The sequence below is a fragment of the Colossoma macropomum genome, unplaced genomic scaffold (assembly GCF_904425465.1).
Source record: "Colossoma macropomum unplaced genomic scaffold, Colossoma_macropomum, whole genome shotgun sequence".
Taxonomy (NCBI): domain Eukaryota; kingdom Metazoa; phylum Chordata; class Actinopteri; order Characiformes; family Serrasalmidae; genus Colossoma; species Colossoma macropomum.
Genome location: NW_023494805.1, coordinates 12,518,234 through 12,538,066, shown reverse-complemented (window position 1 = coordinate 12,538,066; position 19,833 = coordinate 12,518,234). Strand labels below are relative to the sequence as shown.

The 19,833-nt window shown below is 41.9% G+C and overlaps 2 protein-coding genes and 1 long non-coding RNA gene across 3 annotated transcripts in view; all 3 read left to right on the top strand.

Annotated features, from left to right (window-relative positions):
- The window catches only part of LOC118826179, a 33,319-nt gene extending 28,783 nt beyond the window's left edge, over window positions 1-4,536 (top strand). Inside the window, exon 4 of the long non-coding RNA XR_005008726.1 lies at window positions 4,502-4,536. This is a non-coding gene — a long non-coding RNA (uncharacterized LOC118826179). The remainder of the gene's footprint in view (window positions 1-4,501) is intronic.
- A 2,822-nt stretch (window positions 4,537-7,358) lies between these two features.
- LOC118826146 (galactose-specific lectin nattectin-like) lies at window positions 7,359-12,002 on the top strand. Its single transcript, XM_036597034.1, has 6 exons — window positions 7,359-7,428; window positions 8,744-8,823; window positions 9,164-9,275; window positions 9,438-9,488; window positions 11,775-11,899; window positions 11,991-12,002. Exons 1-6 carry the CDS (start codon window positions 7,359-7,361, stop codon window positions 12,000-12,002), a joined length of 450 nt encoding a protein of 149 aa, XP_036452927.1.
- Window positions 12,003-14,718: 2,716 nt separating this feature from the next.
- Window positions 14,719-19,405, top strand: LOC118826145 (uncharacterized threonine-rich GPI-anchored glycoprotein PJ4664.02-like). The gene is made up of 2 exons (XM_036597033.1): window positions 14,719-18,560; window positions 19,378-19,405. Exons 1-2 carry the CDS (start codon window positions 14,719-14,721, stop codon window positions 19,403-19,405), a joined length of 3,870 nt encoding a protein of 1,289 aa, XP_036452926.1.
- The last annotated feature ends 428 nt before the right edge of the window (window positions 19,406-19,833 follow it).

The window sequence follows — 19,833 nt, the reverse complement described above, 5'->3', positions numbered from 1 at the left end:
TGGCCACCTCTAGCATACACCTCTGCTGAACACAGCACTGAATGAATATAGAGACTTATAATTTTAAACCTCTGTATTGTTAACAAACTATTACATAAAGATTAAGTTGCTATTTATAGGGCATCTATTACAGTCTTACTGTAATTTTTTAATTTATTTGATATGATGGTCACTTGACTATGAAGTGAGCATAAAGACTTTTATGCAGTGAACAAGACAATTTCACAGCAGCAATCACCACTTCTTAGTTAAAATTGTTAATCTGTGGCTTGGTGAGCCAGTGCAGACTTCATACATGGAAAAAAAAGAGATTCACTTTAAAAAATGAACGAGTTCAGTAGAATTTTTCAACGTCTAGCTGAATATCTGGACGTAAAGAGAAACGCTTCCTTTAATCAGTTTCTCATACGTTCTCATGGGGCTTTTCTAAATCCGAAAGCAGCACTAATGGTAAATAATACTTGAGGTTTACTGAAATTGCTTGCGTTGAGAGATAATGGGTGACACCCTACTGATGTGTTTTAAAATGTTTTCTTCCTCATTCTGAAGAATACAAACAATACTCTGAGGCAAAGGCGGATTCCTAGCAGGTTAGTGTAGCTCTCTTTCTTGCTTTCGCTTTCTACTAAACATGGGATGGACAGGTATAAACTTTAACAGGAATAGTGCTGTTATTAAAGCAAATGGACATAAAGGCAAGTACGAGAAAGAAAACAATGCACCAGACCAATTTTGTTGTCTAGTCAGTTAATATTCCAATTCAAACTTCACTTTTCAAAGCACAGCTGCTTGTTAAAGATCTCTGAAAAAGTCACCAAGTTCATATTTTACTTTTACTGGTACATTTGGTTTGATTTTGAGGTTTTTTGCATTGTTCTAAAAATAATGATTAAACCCCACTTAACAGATACTGCCCTCCCTCCCCATCTGCAGAGACTGGTTCAACAAGCTGATTTTAATTATGGGTTTCACCACATTTTTCACTAGATCTGGGTGCATTGATATAGAGCTTTAAACTGTTACTAATATATATTAAACCAATGTTTGCAGCTTTCATAAGCAAAATAAATAAAACCAGCATTAGGGTTAGACCAGTGTTCTCACCTGTCTGCTCAGAACTATACTGATTATTGAATGCAGCACAATCAGACTCTTACAGCTAACTGGTAACTTCCCTGATGACAGATTGATGATGGTTAACCGAATCACTTGTTTAATTGCCCAAGCTTCCCTCAAGGTAAAGTATAACTTTCCGAGAAAAATGCTGGTGTCTGACAGGGGACACAGTGAGATATTATTGCTTACAATGCAGTAAACAAGACAATTTCACAGCAGCAATCACCACTTCTCAGTTAAAACTGTTAATCTGTGGCTTGTTGAGCCATTGCAGGCTTTATACATGGAAAAAAATGATTCACTTTAAAAAATGAGTGAGTTTAGTAGAATTTGTCAACCTTTAGCTGAATATCTGGACGTAAAACTAAATGCTTCTTATGATCAGTTTCTCATACGCCTTCCTCATACCTTCTCATGGGGCTTTTTAAAATGTGAAAGCCATACCGATGGTGCTTATCATACTTCCACAGCGCCCCACCTGCTGGAACTGGTTCCACAAGTCATTTTAATTATGGGTTTCACTACATTTTTAATTTAATAAGATCTGGATGCATTGTAATCTGTTGACACCTTGACTGGAAACATATTTCTGATGTCTCTTCACCACTCTAACTATAAGGGGTGTTAGAATTTCCTTCACAATTAATAGTAGACTTGAGAAGAGAAAGAGGAATCATGCTGTGAAAAATATCTTTAATCAACTTGATCTTACATTAAAACTATGAAAGGACTCAACAAGGAAAAATCATAATACTGTGGCATTCACCACTTTTAAAGAAGCTACAGCTGATGCACAAGTCATTGTGCTTCATTAAAGGGCTGTAGTTGGCCACAGCCACGGCATACACAAAGAGAGTTTGTCTAACAATTCGCTTTAATCCTCGCTATGTCTTGCTTCCTCTGCCGTCAGCGTTAGACTCGCATCAGCACCCAGGAGTATATATATATATATATATATATATATATATATACCCACACACACACATAAAATCAGTTGATATTTACATTGATCTCTCAGTTTCTCACAGACTCACAAACTATGCTTGCAGTGATAAAAAGATGATTTAGAGCTGCAGTTCATCAGGTTTCCATTGAAAATACTTTCACTGGCTTCCCCACAAAAGAAATCATTGGTCTCAAGGTGTCTCTTTAATTTTGAGGGTTTTGTGATTTATTTGAAATAGCCAAACCCACACTCCCCTCACTGGGCTTTTGGATTAGCATAGTCACAATAAACTTTACTTACTTTACTACAGTTTTTATATTAAAATGTTCATCATGCCATGTGTCAACAGTCCAGGCTGGTGGAGGTGGAGTAATGGTGTGAGGAATGTTTTTGTCACACTTTGGGCCGATTCATACCAATTAATTGGTATTGGTATTGGTATTGTGGAGTGCCACAGCCCATGAGTTTTGTTGCTAACCATGTGCAACCCTTCATGGCTATAATTAGCCCATCTTCTAATGGCTACTTCCAGCCATGATAATGCACCATGTCACAAAGCAAAAAATGTCTCAAACTGGTTTCATCAACATCACAAAGAGCTCAGTGTTCTTTAGTGACCTTCTCAGCTACCAGATCTGAATCCAGTCCAACATCATGTAGAATCCATGCCATGAAGAATTGAGGCTGACAGCAAAGGGAGAATACACATATATGTGTGTGCATGAGCATGTATATATATCGCTGCTGTCGGAAGAAAACTTTGTATCTAAATTGCCCCAGTCACAAACTACACAAACACAGAGTGATCCACTTGACCAGTTTAGGCCTTCTGAAAATAGTGTGATTATGCTGACTGTTGTTGATAACTGATTGGATCATTCATAACAAACAGTTTTAAAAGTGATGATATTAAATACAAAAATGACATTAAAAACAAAAATGTTGTATGTGAAATTATGCAAAACATAGGTATGAATGTGTATGACTGTAAATTCTCATTTTAAATACAAAAAAACTGTAGTTGATCATGATGTCAAAAAGTGACATTTTCGGTAACACTTTCTATGAATGTCACCTTTGTAAGCATCTATAAACACATTCATAACATGTTATAATGCATTCATTAGACATTATAAACATAGCTATAAATATTTATAAAAATGCGTTATACGTTATAGCCATGTTTATTATGCATTATGAATTGTTAACATAATACATTATAAGTACTGATCATAACAAGTTATAAGAGCTCATAAGTTGTATTTGTCCGCTCTAAGTAAAGTGAAGCATACTGTACTAAAGCCTCCTCCAGTGTTAAGAGTGAGGCTTCAAGTTGAAGTATTTACTGAAGGATTTACTGAAACACTAAAACATACACAGTAAAGCACATTACAGGCTTCAAATGTCAGAGTTTAAACTAGTGCTGCCATCAGTGTTTTACCCAATGTGGGAAAGGTAAGGTACACCACCGTTAGCTTGGTATTTGTTTTTACTTAACACTTTCCAAGCTGGGACTGACTTCTTTGGCACTGACATTATAACATGTTATTAACACTATTTATAATGCATTATATTAACAATTCATAATGTATACAGTGTAATTCAATGTAATTCCTTTTTATAAATATTTATAACCATGTTTATAATGCCTTATGAATACATTATAACATGTTATAAATTTGTTTATAGATGCTTACAAATGCGACATTCATCGAAAGTGTTACCACATTTTCTGATGCACTGGGGGATCCTCATGACAGCCATATTCAAATTTTTTTTAAAAAGTGCCATTAAAGGGTGGACTTCCTCTCTGGCAAAGAACCATAGTTGAGACTTCCTCCCTCTAAAGCTGTATCTTTTTCTTATAGTGGTAAACTCTACAATATACTGGCCATTAAATTAAATGGGTGATTAATAAATAATAAATGACCGTAATATGCCACTATGACTTTAAAATGTCCCACTTGTTAGCATGTTCAGTAAAAGTGGGACAGTACTTAAAACCCACTTGATCATATAATTGTATATTTTGAACTACATTGTTTTTCATACCCAAACAATCAGCTTTTACAAATACAAGAGAAGATGTTTACCCTTTCATATATCCTTATGTATGAGAAAAGTATTCTGATTTGTCAGTCCACTAACCATCATGCTCACAACAATGATGCCAAGTCAGTGAAAACAAATGTTGAATGACCAGTAGTCTTGTGCTCCCACTTTACCTTATGTTCCATTTGTTTGCCCTAATACGGTTTGCAATGTTTAAATATCACAAAAGCCAACATCTTACTTGGAGAATGGCACTTAAATACTTCTTATGGCTTCTATGGCTAGTGCACTTGTTTTTGGAAAAGACCAAGTTCCCTTAAACATTTACAATCTGGCTTTATCAGGGCCACAATACTTATTAAATACCTGTTCTCTTCTGTTTTACAGATTTCAGCCATGCTTATTTTCCTGATTTTTTCAGGTCAGTATCCACCTCATACTTTGAAAAACTATTTGCTTTCTTCTGTTTTTGCATATTCTCACATTAAATGGTCCTCATACATCATGTAATATAAGATAAGAAGAACATGAAGAAACACAAATCACAGACCACAGCATCTCAATGGGGTTGAAGTCAAGACTTTGACTAGGCCATTCCAAAACCTTGATTTTGTTTATTTTGATCCATTTAGAGGTGGACTCACTCTTGTGCTTCAGGTCTCTGTCTTTACTGTATATTCTCCTGTGGGAATTTCTGGTAGAAAACTGAATTCATGGCCCTGTCAATTATATCAATTCATCCAGGCCCTGAAGCACCACAACATCCCCACACAATCACACCACCACCACCATGTTTGACTGTTAGTATGCTATTATTACTGTGGAATTCTTTATTCAGTCCACAGAACATTAGTGCAGAAAGCACAGGAGGCATCAAAGGGCTTTTTAGGAAATGTGTTATGAACCTTTATGTTCCTCTTGGTCAGCAGTGGTTTTCACCTTGCAACTCTCCTGTGGATACCATTTTGGCCAAGTCTCTTTCTAATGGTAGAATCACCTGTGGTGAATGAGGCCAGCAGCTCCTTAGACGATCATCTGGGTTCCTTTGTAGCTAACTGGATAAGTCATTGTTATGCTGTTGGAATAACTTAGATAGGCCAGCCACTTCTGTTGAGACTCACTACTGTTTTAAATGTTTGGAGATAATGGCTCGCACAGTGGTTCACTGACATCCCAGAGCCTTAGAATTGTAACCCTTTCCAGACTTATATATTTAAATAATTTCAATAATATTTCAATAATCACTTTAATTGCTTTCATTACAATCATTACTTCCACAATTTCTTTTGATCTTGGCATAATAATTTCAGCCTACTTCACATTCAACATGCCTGGCACTAATCAACCCTGGGTGTGTCTAGTTTAATTTTTCCTAATTAGCAACTTAAATTGGTGTAATTGAGTAAATAAAAGGGTAAATACTTTTTCATACATGGCTAGTTTCTGATGGATAAATGCCTTACTTTCAATAAATTAAATGATCATTTAAAAACTATATTATGTTCTTGCTCTTACTATTATGTTATTGTCTCTGTCTTACGTGAAATTTTGTTTGAAGATCTCTGTGACAAATGTGCAAAAATAGAAGAAATTGGGGTGAATATTTTTTCACAGCACTGTATAAATGTTATGTTTGGTCATATTATTCATAAATGTCTGAACAGTATACATGCCCACCAGTACTGTGACATAATATTTGTGTTACAGGACTTGGCGCTCTTCCCTTCACACTAAGTCGTAAGTAAGAATACTGCTACTGTAGTGATTATTTACATGAGTACATGTATAGCTTGGCTAAATCCTTGGAAATACCACTTTCACACTTCCAGATTTGGTGGCAATGGACTAATAGGGAAAACATTAAAGCAATGGCTCCATTTATGAATGACATATTTTTACATCCTCATTAAAATATTTACCTCATTTTTACAAACAATGAAATGTTCATTTGATGAAGCAGTTTGCATTTTCATAGAGGTCTACAAGCTTTTCTTTGAAAATGACCTGCTTAGCTACAACAGTAAGGACCTCAAGACAGGTTACCCAGTTTAACTTATATCAACTGTCTAAAATTTGTTGCTCATTTTTACAAGAATATACTCAGTGTTGTGCAGGTTGAGACTAGAGTTAACTGCAAACCAGGTGAGGTGAAGGCAGGAGCAAGTGTGGTATAAGTGTTATCTTGGTCATCAGTAGAGGCAGGGATCAAAACACATTACAAAACAGGAATAGGAAAATTAGCAAAACCCAAGAGCAGGAATCCAAAAACAGAGCCCCGGGGAAATCAAGAAACAAGGAAAACTAAAAAATTCCAGTATCTATGCTTAGAACTATGATAGGCTCAGAAATGCTCAGGAACCTATGGTAACACCCAGCAAAGGCTAAACACAAACAAACTGGTGTAACTATGGAGACACACAGGTGGAATGATGACAGGGACAGTCCATGATAGAGCCAGAGCTGAAGAAGACCAATCTTGGATGGATCATGGGCAACAGAGGCCATAGGAGCAGAGGCCACTAGAGAGATGGAGGCCAGAGGAGCAGGGTCTACTGGGGTGGCAGAGACAGATGCAACAGAAACCACTGGAACAACAGCAAAAGGAACCACCGGACGTGCACAAGCTGCAGCAACACTAGGGAGCAGGAACTGTAGGGGGCAACCAGAAACAAACAGGAGCAATAGGGAGCAAAGTAGCAGGAACCTCAGGCAATTCCAAGATGATAGATAGGAGTACAGGGACCATCAAGATTGTATACAACGCTCACAGAGAAGGACCTAGAAGGCAAGTAGGTAATCTAAAACATGTTCTCATGAACTGCGGACAACATTCAATGAGGGGCCTAAAATTAGCCAGTACAGGAGAGAGACATGGTTTTTTGACAAGACATGTTCAGAACTGAAAAAACTGGCTACACAGGAGTGCAAAGGGAGAGCAAGTGCAGGTAAATTGAAGGTCTGGAGTGGTTGATAGAGGTGCAAGACCAGAATTATAATGTCTGGAGAGGTGGACAGGGAGAAAGGAGATGGGATGTGCTTAAAGAAAGACATTTTGGATTTTTGTAAAGCTGTGATTGCAGGGAGCTCAGAGTTATGAGACAGTGGAAACAGGGGGACTTTGGCCAGGGAAAAGGCACAGGAGTGGCATATCAGAGGACTCAGCAGAGGTCAGAGGTCAGCAGGCATGCTGTGTAAGCTTTGTAAGCTTCCTCTAATGCAATAATGCCTACATCAAAATGCAGTAATGACGCATGAGAAGCTGGGGAACATGGCTGATCCACCGCAGGAGAAACTGGGGGATCATCAAAGCACAAGTTATAGCTCAGAATCCCCAAGAATATACTCTTGTTTACCACTCTTTTAGGCTGGTCTCCCTAGCTCTGAATAACCACTTTCAGTTTGAGTCATTTTGAGAACAGTGAGCCATTCTGAAGCAGAGAAAAAAGAGAAAATGCAAAAGCATAGCCAATACAACGATTGGGAATGTTCTGAAGAAGAAAGAATCCACTGGTGTACTAACAACAGACGTAAAAGAGGTCGGCCAAGGACAACAACAGTTGATGATAGAAACAATGAAAACAAAAATAAGAAGCCAATAACATCAGTAAGTGACATCTTCAGCAATGTCCACAAGGACATTTAACGCATTTAACCCGTCCGTGCAGTGAAACACCACATACAGGACTAGGAGGCAGTGAGCACATTTGCCCAGAGTGGTGGGCAGCCCTATCCATGGCGCCCAGGGAGCAGTTGGAGGTTAGGTGCCTTGCTCAAGGGCACTTCAGTCACGTACTGTCAGCTGAGGGGATCGAATACCGGTCACAAGGCTGGTTCCCTAACCTCCAGCCCATGACTGCACTATATTTATATATTTCCTTTGATGACTTTATGCACAGAAAATGTTTGCTTTGATATTTTGACATAACCATTTTAGCTTTTGTACTAAAAAAGCATTGCAAGTACCAAATTCACAGACCAAAGATGCAGCAATTTTTTAAACACAAACTAACGTTCTGTACATTTGGTTTTGCCTTTGTAAATGAGTAGAAAACAACAAACTATTCTCTGTTACTGTCTTAGTCTTACACATCTGGAGTTTTAAATTTGAAATACAGACATATCGGCACAACATTGAGAGGAGAAATGTTTATAGTACCGATTGTTTGAAGTGTTTGAAGGCCTGAGAAAACTATAGAGATGATTTTAAGTGTAGTTCACAACAAGTGAACATTAACTGATGAATGAAGCCAAGTCCAGTTAAGCTATCATTATTTATTTAACATGCTAGCTGAGAAGGTATCTGAATAGGCTAATGATGCACTCTTGTGTGTGCATTATTGAAGTACTGCTGAACTGATGTGTATGTAGTTGTGCTATGATAATGACATGGAATTCAACAGTATACATGAATTTCAGGTAAAATTCTACACAGAAGAGCTACTGTTTCCATCTGAACCCCAACAGATATAAAGTTGGACTGTGTTTTAGCTGTAGTTCAGTTGAATGATACTGCTGCACTGACATAAGTTAGTCTTTTTGGGTCATGAAATGGAATCAGACTATTCATTTATGTATATGTGCATGTATATGTATGTACATGTATATATACTTATTCGCTTAAAAATGCAGAATGCCAGAATGGTTGGTCCCAGTTTGGATCTCGCTGCTTCAGTGTCTTCACAACATCAGCTAACTGGTCAGCCTCTGAGGTACAATTTTATATGCTCTACTACAATTAAGCTGTTTTACTGTTGATTTCAAGCCATGAATAAAATTTGTAGTTACACAACATCAGTACTCAGTACATATGATTTGATTTCTTTTAGCAAAACTGTGTGAACATGGAAGGACATCTTGCATCTGTACACAGCAGTCAGGAGTACACTTTCCTCCAGGCTTTAGTGCTGAATGTAACTTCATCAAATTCACGAACATGGTTAGGTGCTACTGATACTGCACAGGTTTGTTAAGTTATAATCTTACTATTTTTTGTGAAGCAACTGCATTAACTGTTATTTTTTTTTACAATTCACATCTTTCTCTTTGCAGGAGGGAGTGTGGATGTGGACAGATGGCTCAGCATTCGATTACATTAACTGGTCTACTGGACAACCTGATAATGCTGGATCTGCAGAGAACTGTATGGAGATGAATTTTCCAGGTATCATTTCCTTCAAGATTAATTTCTTAAGTTTCTGTTTTGCAAATTAAAAACACAGTCTTCGCCGTCTTTACTGAAGTGGTAATATAGCATTTGCACACTTTCAGACCCCTTTATAGATTCCATATAATTATATTTCTTTTTCTCTCTTTATTTCTTTAGTGAACTGGAATGATATAGGCTGTAACACAACTTTGTCATCAGTGTGTGCCAGTAAGTATGTTGAAAGCTGAGAAACACTATTTTGGTTAATACAGCAGTTGGCAAATGTTACATGTTGCATTACATAATTTAAATTCTATACGCTGAAATGAAAGCTGCAAACAATGATCCAACATTGGCTGGTATTTTACACACTATTTTAAGAGAAATATTGTTATTTTTAGGAGATATGGAAGTTAGGAGCATAGTCATGGCAATCAATACTGACCACAGATAACTGTTATGGTTTTGCATGCAAAGTTGCATGGTTTGGCTGCAGTGTTTGTAGGAGGGCACTATGATAAATAATTTTAAAATCGTGATTTAAACGAGTATGACTTTCAAAACTCAAGAGCTGCAATTTTACTGGACATAAGAAAGCTGTTCATAGAGCTTACTTTGTTTACAGTGGATATATATTGTGTGGACATAATTATGGTCAGGATTAATTAACCTAATTGGTATGGAAAAACAGATTTATGTTTCACTTGCACTTTAAGTGCTAAGGGGCAAATTTAGCCCAATAACAGCTGTAATCTGCCTGTGGATAAGTTTGACCATCACAATCAACCAAACACACATTTTGGCAAATTGGATGAGTTGTGAGGCCAATGATATTTTTATAGAATAGAAGCAAACAGTCAAACAACAGAAAGCAATCAGTTAACCGTTTTATTTTTTATTATATATAAAATGATAATTGTAATTACAATTAGTGGTGCTGGTAAAGTATATTTTAAACATGTACTGTTAACCCACTTTTTATTTCTAAAAATCAGGACTAATTATGCTCTGTCCATAATAAAACATGTGGCTGGTGAGTGTTCTAGAAGTAATGATGATAAATACGATAGGCTCCTTATTTTGGAGCCATAATCGTATTGATCCATATTTTGACATTTTGTGATGTAATTTATCGCAATACTGATTAATACTGTCATTTTGTCCAGCCCTACATAGATTTATCTACATGTATTGTTTAGTTTAACTTTTACTATTTTTGACCATTCTTCCAGAAGCACATTTGTGAGGTCAGACACTGATGTTGGACGGGAAGGCCTGGCTCGCAGTCTCTGCTCTAATTCATCCCAAAGGTGTTCTTTTGGGTTGAGGTCAGGACTCTGTGCAGACCAGTCAAGTTCTTCCACACCAAACTCGCTCATCCATGTCTTTATGGACCTTGCTTTGTGCACTGGTGCGCAGTCATGTTGGAACAGGAAGGGGCCGTCCCCAAACTGTTCCCACAAAGTTTGGAGCATGAAATTGTCCAAAATCTCTTGGTATGCTGAAGCATTAAGAGTTCCTTTTACTGGAACTAAGGGGCTGAGCCCAACTCCTGAAAAACAACCCCACACCATAATCCCCCCTCCACCAAACTTTACACTTGGCACAATGCAGTCAGACAAGTACCGTTCTCCTGGCAACCGCCAAACCCAGACTCGTCCATTGGATTGCCAGACGGAGAAGCGTGATTCGTCATTCCAGAGATCTCCACTGCTCTAGAGTCCAGTGGCGGCGTGCTTTACACCACTGCATTCGGCACTTTGCATTGCGCTTGGTAATGTAAGGCTTGGATGCAGCTGTTCGGCCATGGAAATCCATTCCATGAAGCTCTCTACGCACTGTTCTTGAGCTAATCTGGAGGCCACATGAAATTTCGAGCTCCTGAGAGCGACCCATTCTTTTACAAATGTTTGTAGAAGTAGTCTGCAGGCCTAGGTGCTTGGTTTTATACACCTGTGGCCATGGAAGTGATTGGAACACCTGAATTCAATGATTTGGATGGGTGAGTGAATACTTATGGCAATATAGTGTATCAACAAAGCTACATGTTGTGCTCAGATTTGCTAAGAAAATAAGACTTATCTAGTGATGCACACAAAAGCTACATAGAACTCTAACCTTCTTTGTAGAGAACCTTCAGCCTGCTAGACTGTGAGTGTAAATTACAAGCCAATGAGGTGCACACGATGAAAACACGAAACAAACCAGCTGGATGTAGCATATTATCAGCAGGAAGCACATCATCATAAACATATACAGCACAAAAGCAACTGAATCCCATCACAACCAGCCTATTCAAAAACACAATCAGCAAAGAATTCAATAGGTAACACTAAATATATGAAATTTCCAAAATGAGTGAAGTGTATTATAAAAACTCACTAAAACAAGCCTTTGACCTATTTCAGATGAATACAAGGACATAGTTAGTCTTTCAAACAGATATGATGGCCACCGTTAAAGCACCTGGGACATTTATCTATTTTATCAATTTTTTTTTTTTTTCTTCTACAGAAACAATCAATACAACTACTGTTCCCTCGACAACTGTTCCCTCAACTGCTGCTGCCTCAACCACTGTTCTCTCAACAACTGTTCCCTCAACTACTGTTCCCTTGACCACTGCTCCCTCAACCACTGTTCCCTTGACTACTGTTCCCTCGACCACTGTTCCATCAACTACTGCTCCCTCGACCACTGTTCCCTCGACCACTGTTTCCTCAACCACAGTTCCCTCAATGATTCTTCCCTCCACCACTGTTCCCTCGACAACTGCTCCCTCGACCACTGTTCCCTTGACCACTGTTCCCTCGACTACGGCACCCTCGACCACTGTTCCCTCGTCCACTGTTCCCTCGACCACTTTTCCCTCGACCGCTGTTCCTTCGACCACTGTTCCCTTGTCCACCGTTTCCCCTATCACTGTTCCCTCGATCAACGGTTCCTCGTCCACTGTTCCCTTGTCCACTGTTTCCTCATCCACTGTACCCTCGTCCACTGTTCCCTTGTCCACTATTCCCTCAACCCCTGATCCCTTGTCCGCTGTTTCCTCGATTACTGTTCCCTCAACTGTTTCCTCGTCCACTGTTCCCTCGACCACTGTTCCCTCGTCCACTGTTTCCTCTATCACTGTTCCCTCGATCAAACGGTTCCTCGTCCACTGTTCCCTTGTCCACTGTTTCCTCAGCCACTGTACCCTCGTCCACTGTTCCCTTGTCCACTATTCCCTCAACCATCGGTCCCTCAACCCCTGATCCTTTGTCCGCTGTTTCCTCGATTACTGTTCCCTCGACTGTTTCCTCGTCCACTGTTCCCTCGACCACTGTTCCATTAACGACTGTTCCCTCGACCACTGTTCCCTCGACCACTGTTCCATCAGTGACTGTTCCCTCTACCACTGTTTCTTCGACCACTGTTTCCTCGAACACTGTTCCCTCGACAACTGTTCCATCAACGACTGTTTCCTTGACGACTGTTCCCTTTTCCAATGTTCCCTCAACCACTGTTCCCACGTCCACTGTTCCATCGACCACTGTTCCCATGTCCACTGTTCTCTCAAGCACTGTTCCCTCAACTACTGTTCCCTCAACCACTGTTCCCTTTGACCACTGTTCCCTCAACAACTGTTCCCTCAACCACTGTTCCCTCGACCACTGTTCCATCAATGACTGTTCCCTTAACCACTATTCCCTTATCCACTGTTTCCTCAATCACTCTTCCCTTGACCACTGTTCTCTCTACAACTGTTCCCTCGACTACTGTTTCCTTGACCACTGTTCCCTCAACCACTATTCCCTCAACAACTGTTCCCTCAATGACTGTTCCCTCTATCACTGTTCCATCAATGACTGTTCTCTTGACCACTCTTCCCTCGACCACTGTTCTGTCAAGTACTACTGTCTTGACCACTGTTCCCTCAACCGATGTTCCATCAATGACTGTTTCCTCAACCACTGTTCCCTTGTCCACTGTTACATCGACCACTGTTCCCATGTCCACTGTTCCCTTGACCACTGTTCCCTCGTCCACTGTTTCTACAGAAACAATCATCACAACAACTGTTCCTAACACAACTGACCCCTCAACAACTGTTCCCTCAACCACTGTTCTCTCAACTACTGTTCCCTCAACTGCTGTTCCCTTGACCACTTTTCCTTCAACTGCTGTTGCCTCCACCACTGTTCCCTCAACTGCTGTTCCCTTGACCACTGTTCCCTCAACTGCTGTTCCCTCGACCACTGTTTCCTCGACTACTGTTCCCTCAACCACTGTTCCCTCGACAACTGTTCCATCAACGACGGTTTCCTCAACCACTGTTCCCTCGACAACTGTTTCATCAATGACTGTTCCATCAACGACTGTTCTCTTGACCACTCTTCCCTCGACCACTGTTCCGTCAAGTACTACTCTCTTGACCACTGTTCCCTCAACCGATGTTCCATCAACGACTGTTTCCTCAACCACTGTTCCCACGTCCACTGTTACATCGACCAGTCTTTCCATGTCCACTGTCCCCTTGACCACTGTTCACTCGTCCACTGTTTCCTCGTCCACTGTTCCGTCAACAAACGTTTCCTTATCCACTGTTCCCTCGTCCACTATTCAGTCAACTACTATTCCCTTGACCACTGTTTCCTCGACTACTGTTTCCTCAACCACTGTTCCCTCGACCACTGTTCCCTCGACTACTGTTTCCTCGATTACTGTTCCCTTGACCACTCTTCCCTCCACCACTGTTCCGTCAACCACTACTCCCTTGACCACTGTTTCTTCAACCACTGTTCCCTCGATCACTGTTCTCTTAACCACTGTTTCCTCGATCACTGTTCCCTTGACCACTCTTCCCTCCACCACTGTTCCGTCAACCACTACTCCCTTGACCACTGTTTCTTCAACCACCGCTTCCTCAACCACTGTTCCCTTGACAACTGTTCCATCAACGACTGTTCCCTCGACCACTGTTCTCTTGTCGACTGTTCCATCAACGACTGTTCCCTCTACCACTGTTCGCTCAACCACTGTTCCCTCGACTACTGTTCCCTCAACCACTGTTCCCTCGACCACTGTTCCCTTGTCCACTCTTCCCTCAACAACTGTTCCCATGTCAACTATTTCCTCGTCCACTGTTCCGTCAACAAACGTTTCCTCATCCACTGTTCCCTCCACTGTTCAGTCAACTACTATTCCCTTGACCACTGTTTCCTCGACTACTGTTCCCTCGATCACTGTTCCCTCGACAACTGTTCCCTCAACCACTTTTCCCTCGACCACTGTTCCATCAACGACTGTTCTCTTGACCACTGTTCCCTCGACCACTGTTCCATCAAGTACTACTCTCTTGACCACTGTTCCCTCAACCGATGTTCCATCAACGACTGTTTCCTCAACCACTGTTCCCTTGTCCACTGTTCCCTCAACCACTGTTCCCACGTCCACTGTTACATCAACCACTGTTTCCATGTCCACTGTTCCCTTGACCACTGTTCCCTCGTCCACTGTTTCCTCGATCACTGTTCCCTCAACAAATATTTCCTCATCCACTGTTCACTCGTCCACTGTTTCCTCGTCCACTGTTCCGTCAACAAACGTTTCCTCATCCACTATTCAGTCAACTACTATTCCCTTGACCACTGTTTCTTCGACAACTGTTTCCTCAACCACTGTTCCCTCAACTACTGTTTCCTCGATCACTGTTCCCTTGACCACTCTTCCCTCCACCACTGTTCCGTCAACCACTACTCCCTTGACCACTGTTTCTTCAACCACTGTTCCCTCGACCACTACTCCCTTGACCACTGTTTCTTCAACCACCGTTCCCTCAAGCACTGTTCCCTTGACCACTGTTCCATCAACGACTGTTTTCTCGATCACTGTTCCGTCAACAACTGTTCCCTCGACTACTGTTCCTTCTACCACTGTTCCCTCAACAACTGCTCCCTCGACTACTGTTCCATCAACGACTGTTCCCTCTACCACTGTTCCCTCAACCACTGTTCCCTCGACCACTGTTCCATCAACGACTGTTTCCTCGACCACTGTTCCCTTGTCCACTCTTCTCTCAACAACTGTTCCCACGTCCACTGTTCCATCGACCAATGTTCCCATGTCCACTGTTCTCTCGAGCACTGTTCCTTTGACCACTGTTGCCTCGTCCACTGTTCTGTCAACAAACGTTTCCTCATCCACTATTCCCTCATCCACTGTTTCCTCGTCCACTGTTCCGTCAACAAATGTTTCCTCATCCACTGTTCCCTCCTCCACTGTGCAGTCAACTACTATTCCCTTGACCACTGTTTCCTCGACTACTGTTCCCTCGACCACTATTCCCTCAACCACTGTTCCCTCGACAACTGTTCCCTCGACCACTTTTCCCTCAACCACTGTTCCCTTGACCACTTTTCCCTCAACCACTGTTCCATCAAGTACTACTCTCTTGACCACTGTTCCCTCAACCGATGTTCCATCAACGACTGTTTTCTCAACCACTGTTCCCTTGTCCACTGTTCCCACGTCCACTGTTACATCAACCACTGTTTCCATGTCCACTGTTCCCTTGACCACTGTTCCCTCGTCCGCTGTTTCCTCGATCATTGTTCCTTTAACAAATATTTCCTCATCCACTGTTCACTCGTCCACTGTTTCCTCGTCCACTGTTCCGTCAACAAACGTTTCCTCATCCACTGTTCCCTCGTCCACTATTCAGTCAGCTACTATTCCCTTGACCACCGTTTCCTCGACTACTGTTTCCTCAACCACTGTTCCCTCAACCACTGTTCCCTCGACTACTGTTTCCTCGATCACTGTTCCCTTGACCACTCTTCCCTCCACCACTGTTCCGTCAACCACTACTCCCTTGACCACTGTTTCTTCAACCACTGTTCCCTCGACCACTGTTCTCTCAACCACTGTTTCCTCGATCACTGTTCCCTTGACCACTCTTCCCTCCACCACTGTTCCGTCAACCACTACTCCCTTGACCACTGTTTCTTCAACCACCGTTCCCTCAACCACTGTTCCCTTGACCACTGTTCCATCAACGACTGTTCCCTCGACCACTGTTCCCTCAACCACTGTTGCCTCGACCACTGTTCCATTGACCACTGTTCCCATGTCCACTGTTCTCTCGAGCACTGTTCCCTTGACCACTGTTTTCTCGATCACTGTTCCGTCAACAACTGTTCCCTCGACTACTGTTCCTTCTACCACTGTTCCCTCAACAACTGCTCCCTCGACTACTGTTCCATCAACGACTGTTCCCTCTACCACTGTTCCCTCAACCACTGTTCCATCAACGACTGTTTCCTCGATCACTGTTCCGTCAACAAACGTTTCCTCATCCACTATTCCCTCGTCCACTGTTTCCTCGTCCACTGCTCCGTCAACAAATGTTTCCTCATCCACTGTTCCCTCCTCCATTGTGCAGTCAACTACTATTCCCTTGACCACTGTTTCCTCGACTACTGTTCCCTCGATCACTATTCCCTCAACCACTGTTCCCTCGACAACTGTTCCCTCAACCACTGTTCCCTTGAACACTTTTCCCTCGACCACTGTTTCCTTGTCCACTGTTCCCTCAATGACTGTTCCCTCAACCACTGTTCCCTCAACAACTGTTCCCTCAACCACTGTCCCTTCAACTACTGTTCCCTCAACCGCTGTTCCCTTGTCCACTGTTTCCTCGATCACTGTTCCCTCAACAGTTTCCTCGTCCTCTGTTCCCTCGTCCACTGTTTCCTCTTCCACTGTTCCCTTGTCCACTGTTCCCTCGACTACCATTCCTTCAACAACTGTTCCCTCAACCACTGTCCCTTCAACCACTGTTCCCTCAACCGCTGTTCCCTTGTCCACTGTTTCCTCGATCACTGTTCCCTCAACAGTTTCCTTGTCCTCTGTTCCCTCGTCCACTGTTTCTTCAACCAATGTTCCCTCGTCCACTCTTCCCTCGATGACTGTTACCTCTACGACTGTTTCCTCAACCACTCTTACCTCAACAACTGTTTCCTCGTCCACTGCTCTCTCAACACCTGTTCCCTCGACCACTATTCCTTCACCGACTGTTCCCTCAATGACTGTTCCCTCGACAACTTTTCCCTCGACCACTGTTCCCTTGACCACTGTTCCCTCGACCACTGTTCCATCAACGGCTGTTCCCTCAACCACTGTTCCCTCAAGAACTTTTCCCTCCACCACTGTTCCCTTGACCACTGTCCCCTCGACTACAGTTCCGTCGACCACTGTTACCTCGACTACTGTTCCCTTGACCACTCTTACCTCGACTACAGTTCCCTCAACCACTGTTACCTCGACTACTGTTCCCTCTACTACTGTTCCCTTGACCACTCTTCCCTCAACCACTGTTCCATCAACAACTGTTCCCTCGACAACTGTTCCCTCGACCACTGTCCCCTTAACCACTGTTCCTTTGACCGCTCTTTCCTCCACCACTGTTCCCTCAACTACTATTCCCTTGACCACTGTTTCTTCAACGACTGTTCCCTCAACCACTGTTGCCTCGACCACTGTTCCCTTGTCCACTGTTCCTTTGACTACTATTCCTTCACCGACTATTCCCTCAATGACTGTTCCCTCGACCACTGTTCCCTCAACAACTGTTCCCTTGACCACTGTTCCCTCGACCACTGTTCCCTCGACTACTGTTCCCACGACTACTGTTCCCTCGACCACTCTTCCCTCGACCACTGTTCCATCAACTGTTCCCTCGACCATGTTTCCCTCAACCACTTTTCCTTTGTCCAGTGTTCTCTCGACCACTGTTCCCTTGACCACTATTTCCTCAACCACTGTTCCCTCATCCACTGTTTCCTTCATCACTGTTCCCTCGACCAACATTTCCTCGTCCACTGTTCCCACGTCCACCATTCCCTCAACCACTGTTCCCTTGACCACTGTTTCCTCATCCACTGTTCCCTCGTCCACTGTTCCTTCGACCACTGTTCCCTCATCCACTGTTGCCTCGACCACTGTTCCCTCAACCACTGTTCTCTCGACCAATTTTCTGTCAACTACTGTTCCCTGGATCAATGTTTATTCGTCCACTGTTTTCCTCATCCACTGTTCCCTCAATGACTGTTTCCTCAACGACTGTTTCTTTGACCACTGTTCCCTCGACCACTGTTCCCTCAACGACTGTTTTCTCGTCCACTGCTCTTTTAACCCCTGTTCCCTCGACAACTGTTCCCTCAACGACTGTTCCCTCAACCACTATTCCTTCACCGACTGTTTCCTCAATGACAGTTCCCTCAAATATGACATGCAATATCTCTGGTCCAAGTTCACCAGGTCAGAATGTATCTTTTTTTAAAGTCTTTTCTGAAGGTGATATACATTAATAGAAAATGTCATTAAAAGTATAAATAGACTTTAATACAAAATGTTATTTGTATTATTATATTTATTGATTCTCTTCTTGAAATGTTTTAGTAAATGCATTAAGTTGAGTGTACAATATATTGGTCAATGGTTTTCCAAAGGGAATGTGATGGTCCTGCGACTCAAAGTGATTTCAAATAAAGACTTGGCGGCATCTGACAGTTCACAGCTGCTCCTCCAACAGGTAGCATACAAAAATCATCCTAATGCTATTGTGTTCTTCACTTAGGCTGAATCCATGCTGTATGTAACAAATATTCTCCAGAACATGCTTTCTTCTGTTTGGGTCTAATGTACAACTGACAAACTATTAAAATGATTAGTTGCAATTAATTGCATTATTATGTGCAGTTAATCATATTTTATCTTATTTGTCTTATTTGCTCAAATTTGACCCTGAAAAAAGTTTTTTTTTCATTTTGTTAGTATATATAACTAAACCTATTTAGTTATATGAGTGGATAAAATAAGTTTAATCAGAATGCATTCATTACTTTCAGTAATTCAATAAAATTATTTTAATCGAGTGGACACAGAGTTCACCTGAACCTTAATGTGAAAATTGCATGATTTCACATGAATGCAGTTACTAATGGCAGCATGTTTCAACCAAATTTCACTCACTGTCCACTTTATCAGCTCCACTTATCATGGTGGTGCACCCTGTAGTTCTACAATTACAGACTGTATTACATCTGTTTCTCTGTTACTCCCTTACACCCTGCAGGTATTCTTTGCATGGTGGATCATTCTAGCACTGCAGTGACACTGACGTGGTGGTGGTGTGTTAGTGTGTGTTGTGCTCATACAAGTGGATCAGACACAGCAGTACTGCTGGAGTTTTTAAGCACAACGGTGTCACTGCTGTACTGAGTACAGTCCACCAACCAAAAACAGCCAGCAAACAGCGTCCTGTGTGCAGTGTGCTGTGACCACTGATGAAGGACTAAAGGAAGACCAACACAAACTGTGCAGCAACAAATGAGCTATTGTCTCTGATTTTACATCTACTAGATGGACCAACAAGGTAGGTGTGTCTAAATGAGTGGACAGTAAGTGGTGTTTAAAAACTCCAGCAGCACTGCTGTGTCTGATTCACTCGTACCAGCTCAACACACACTGTCAGGCCAACACCATGTCAATGTCACTGCAGTGCTGAAAATGATCCACCACCCAGATAACA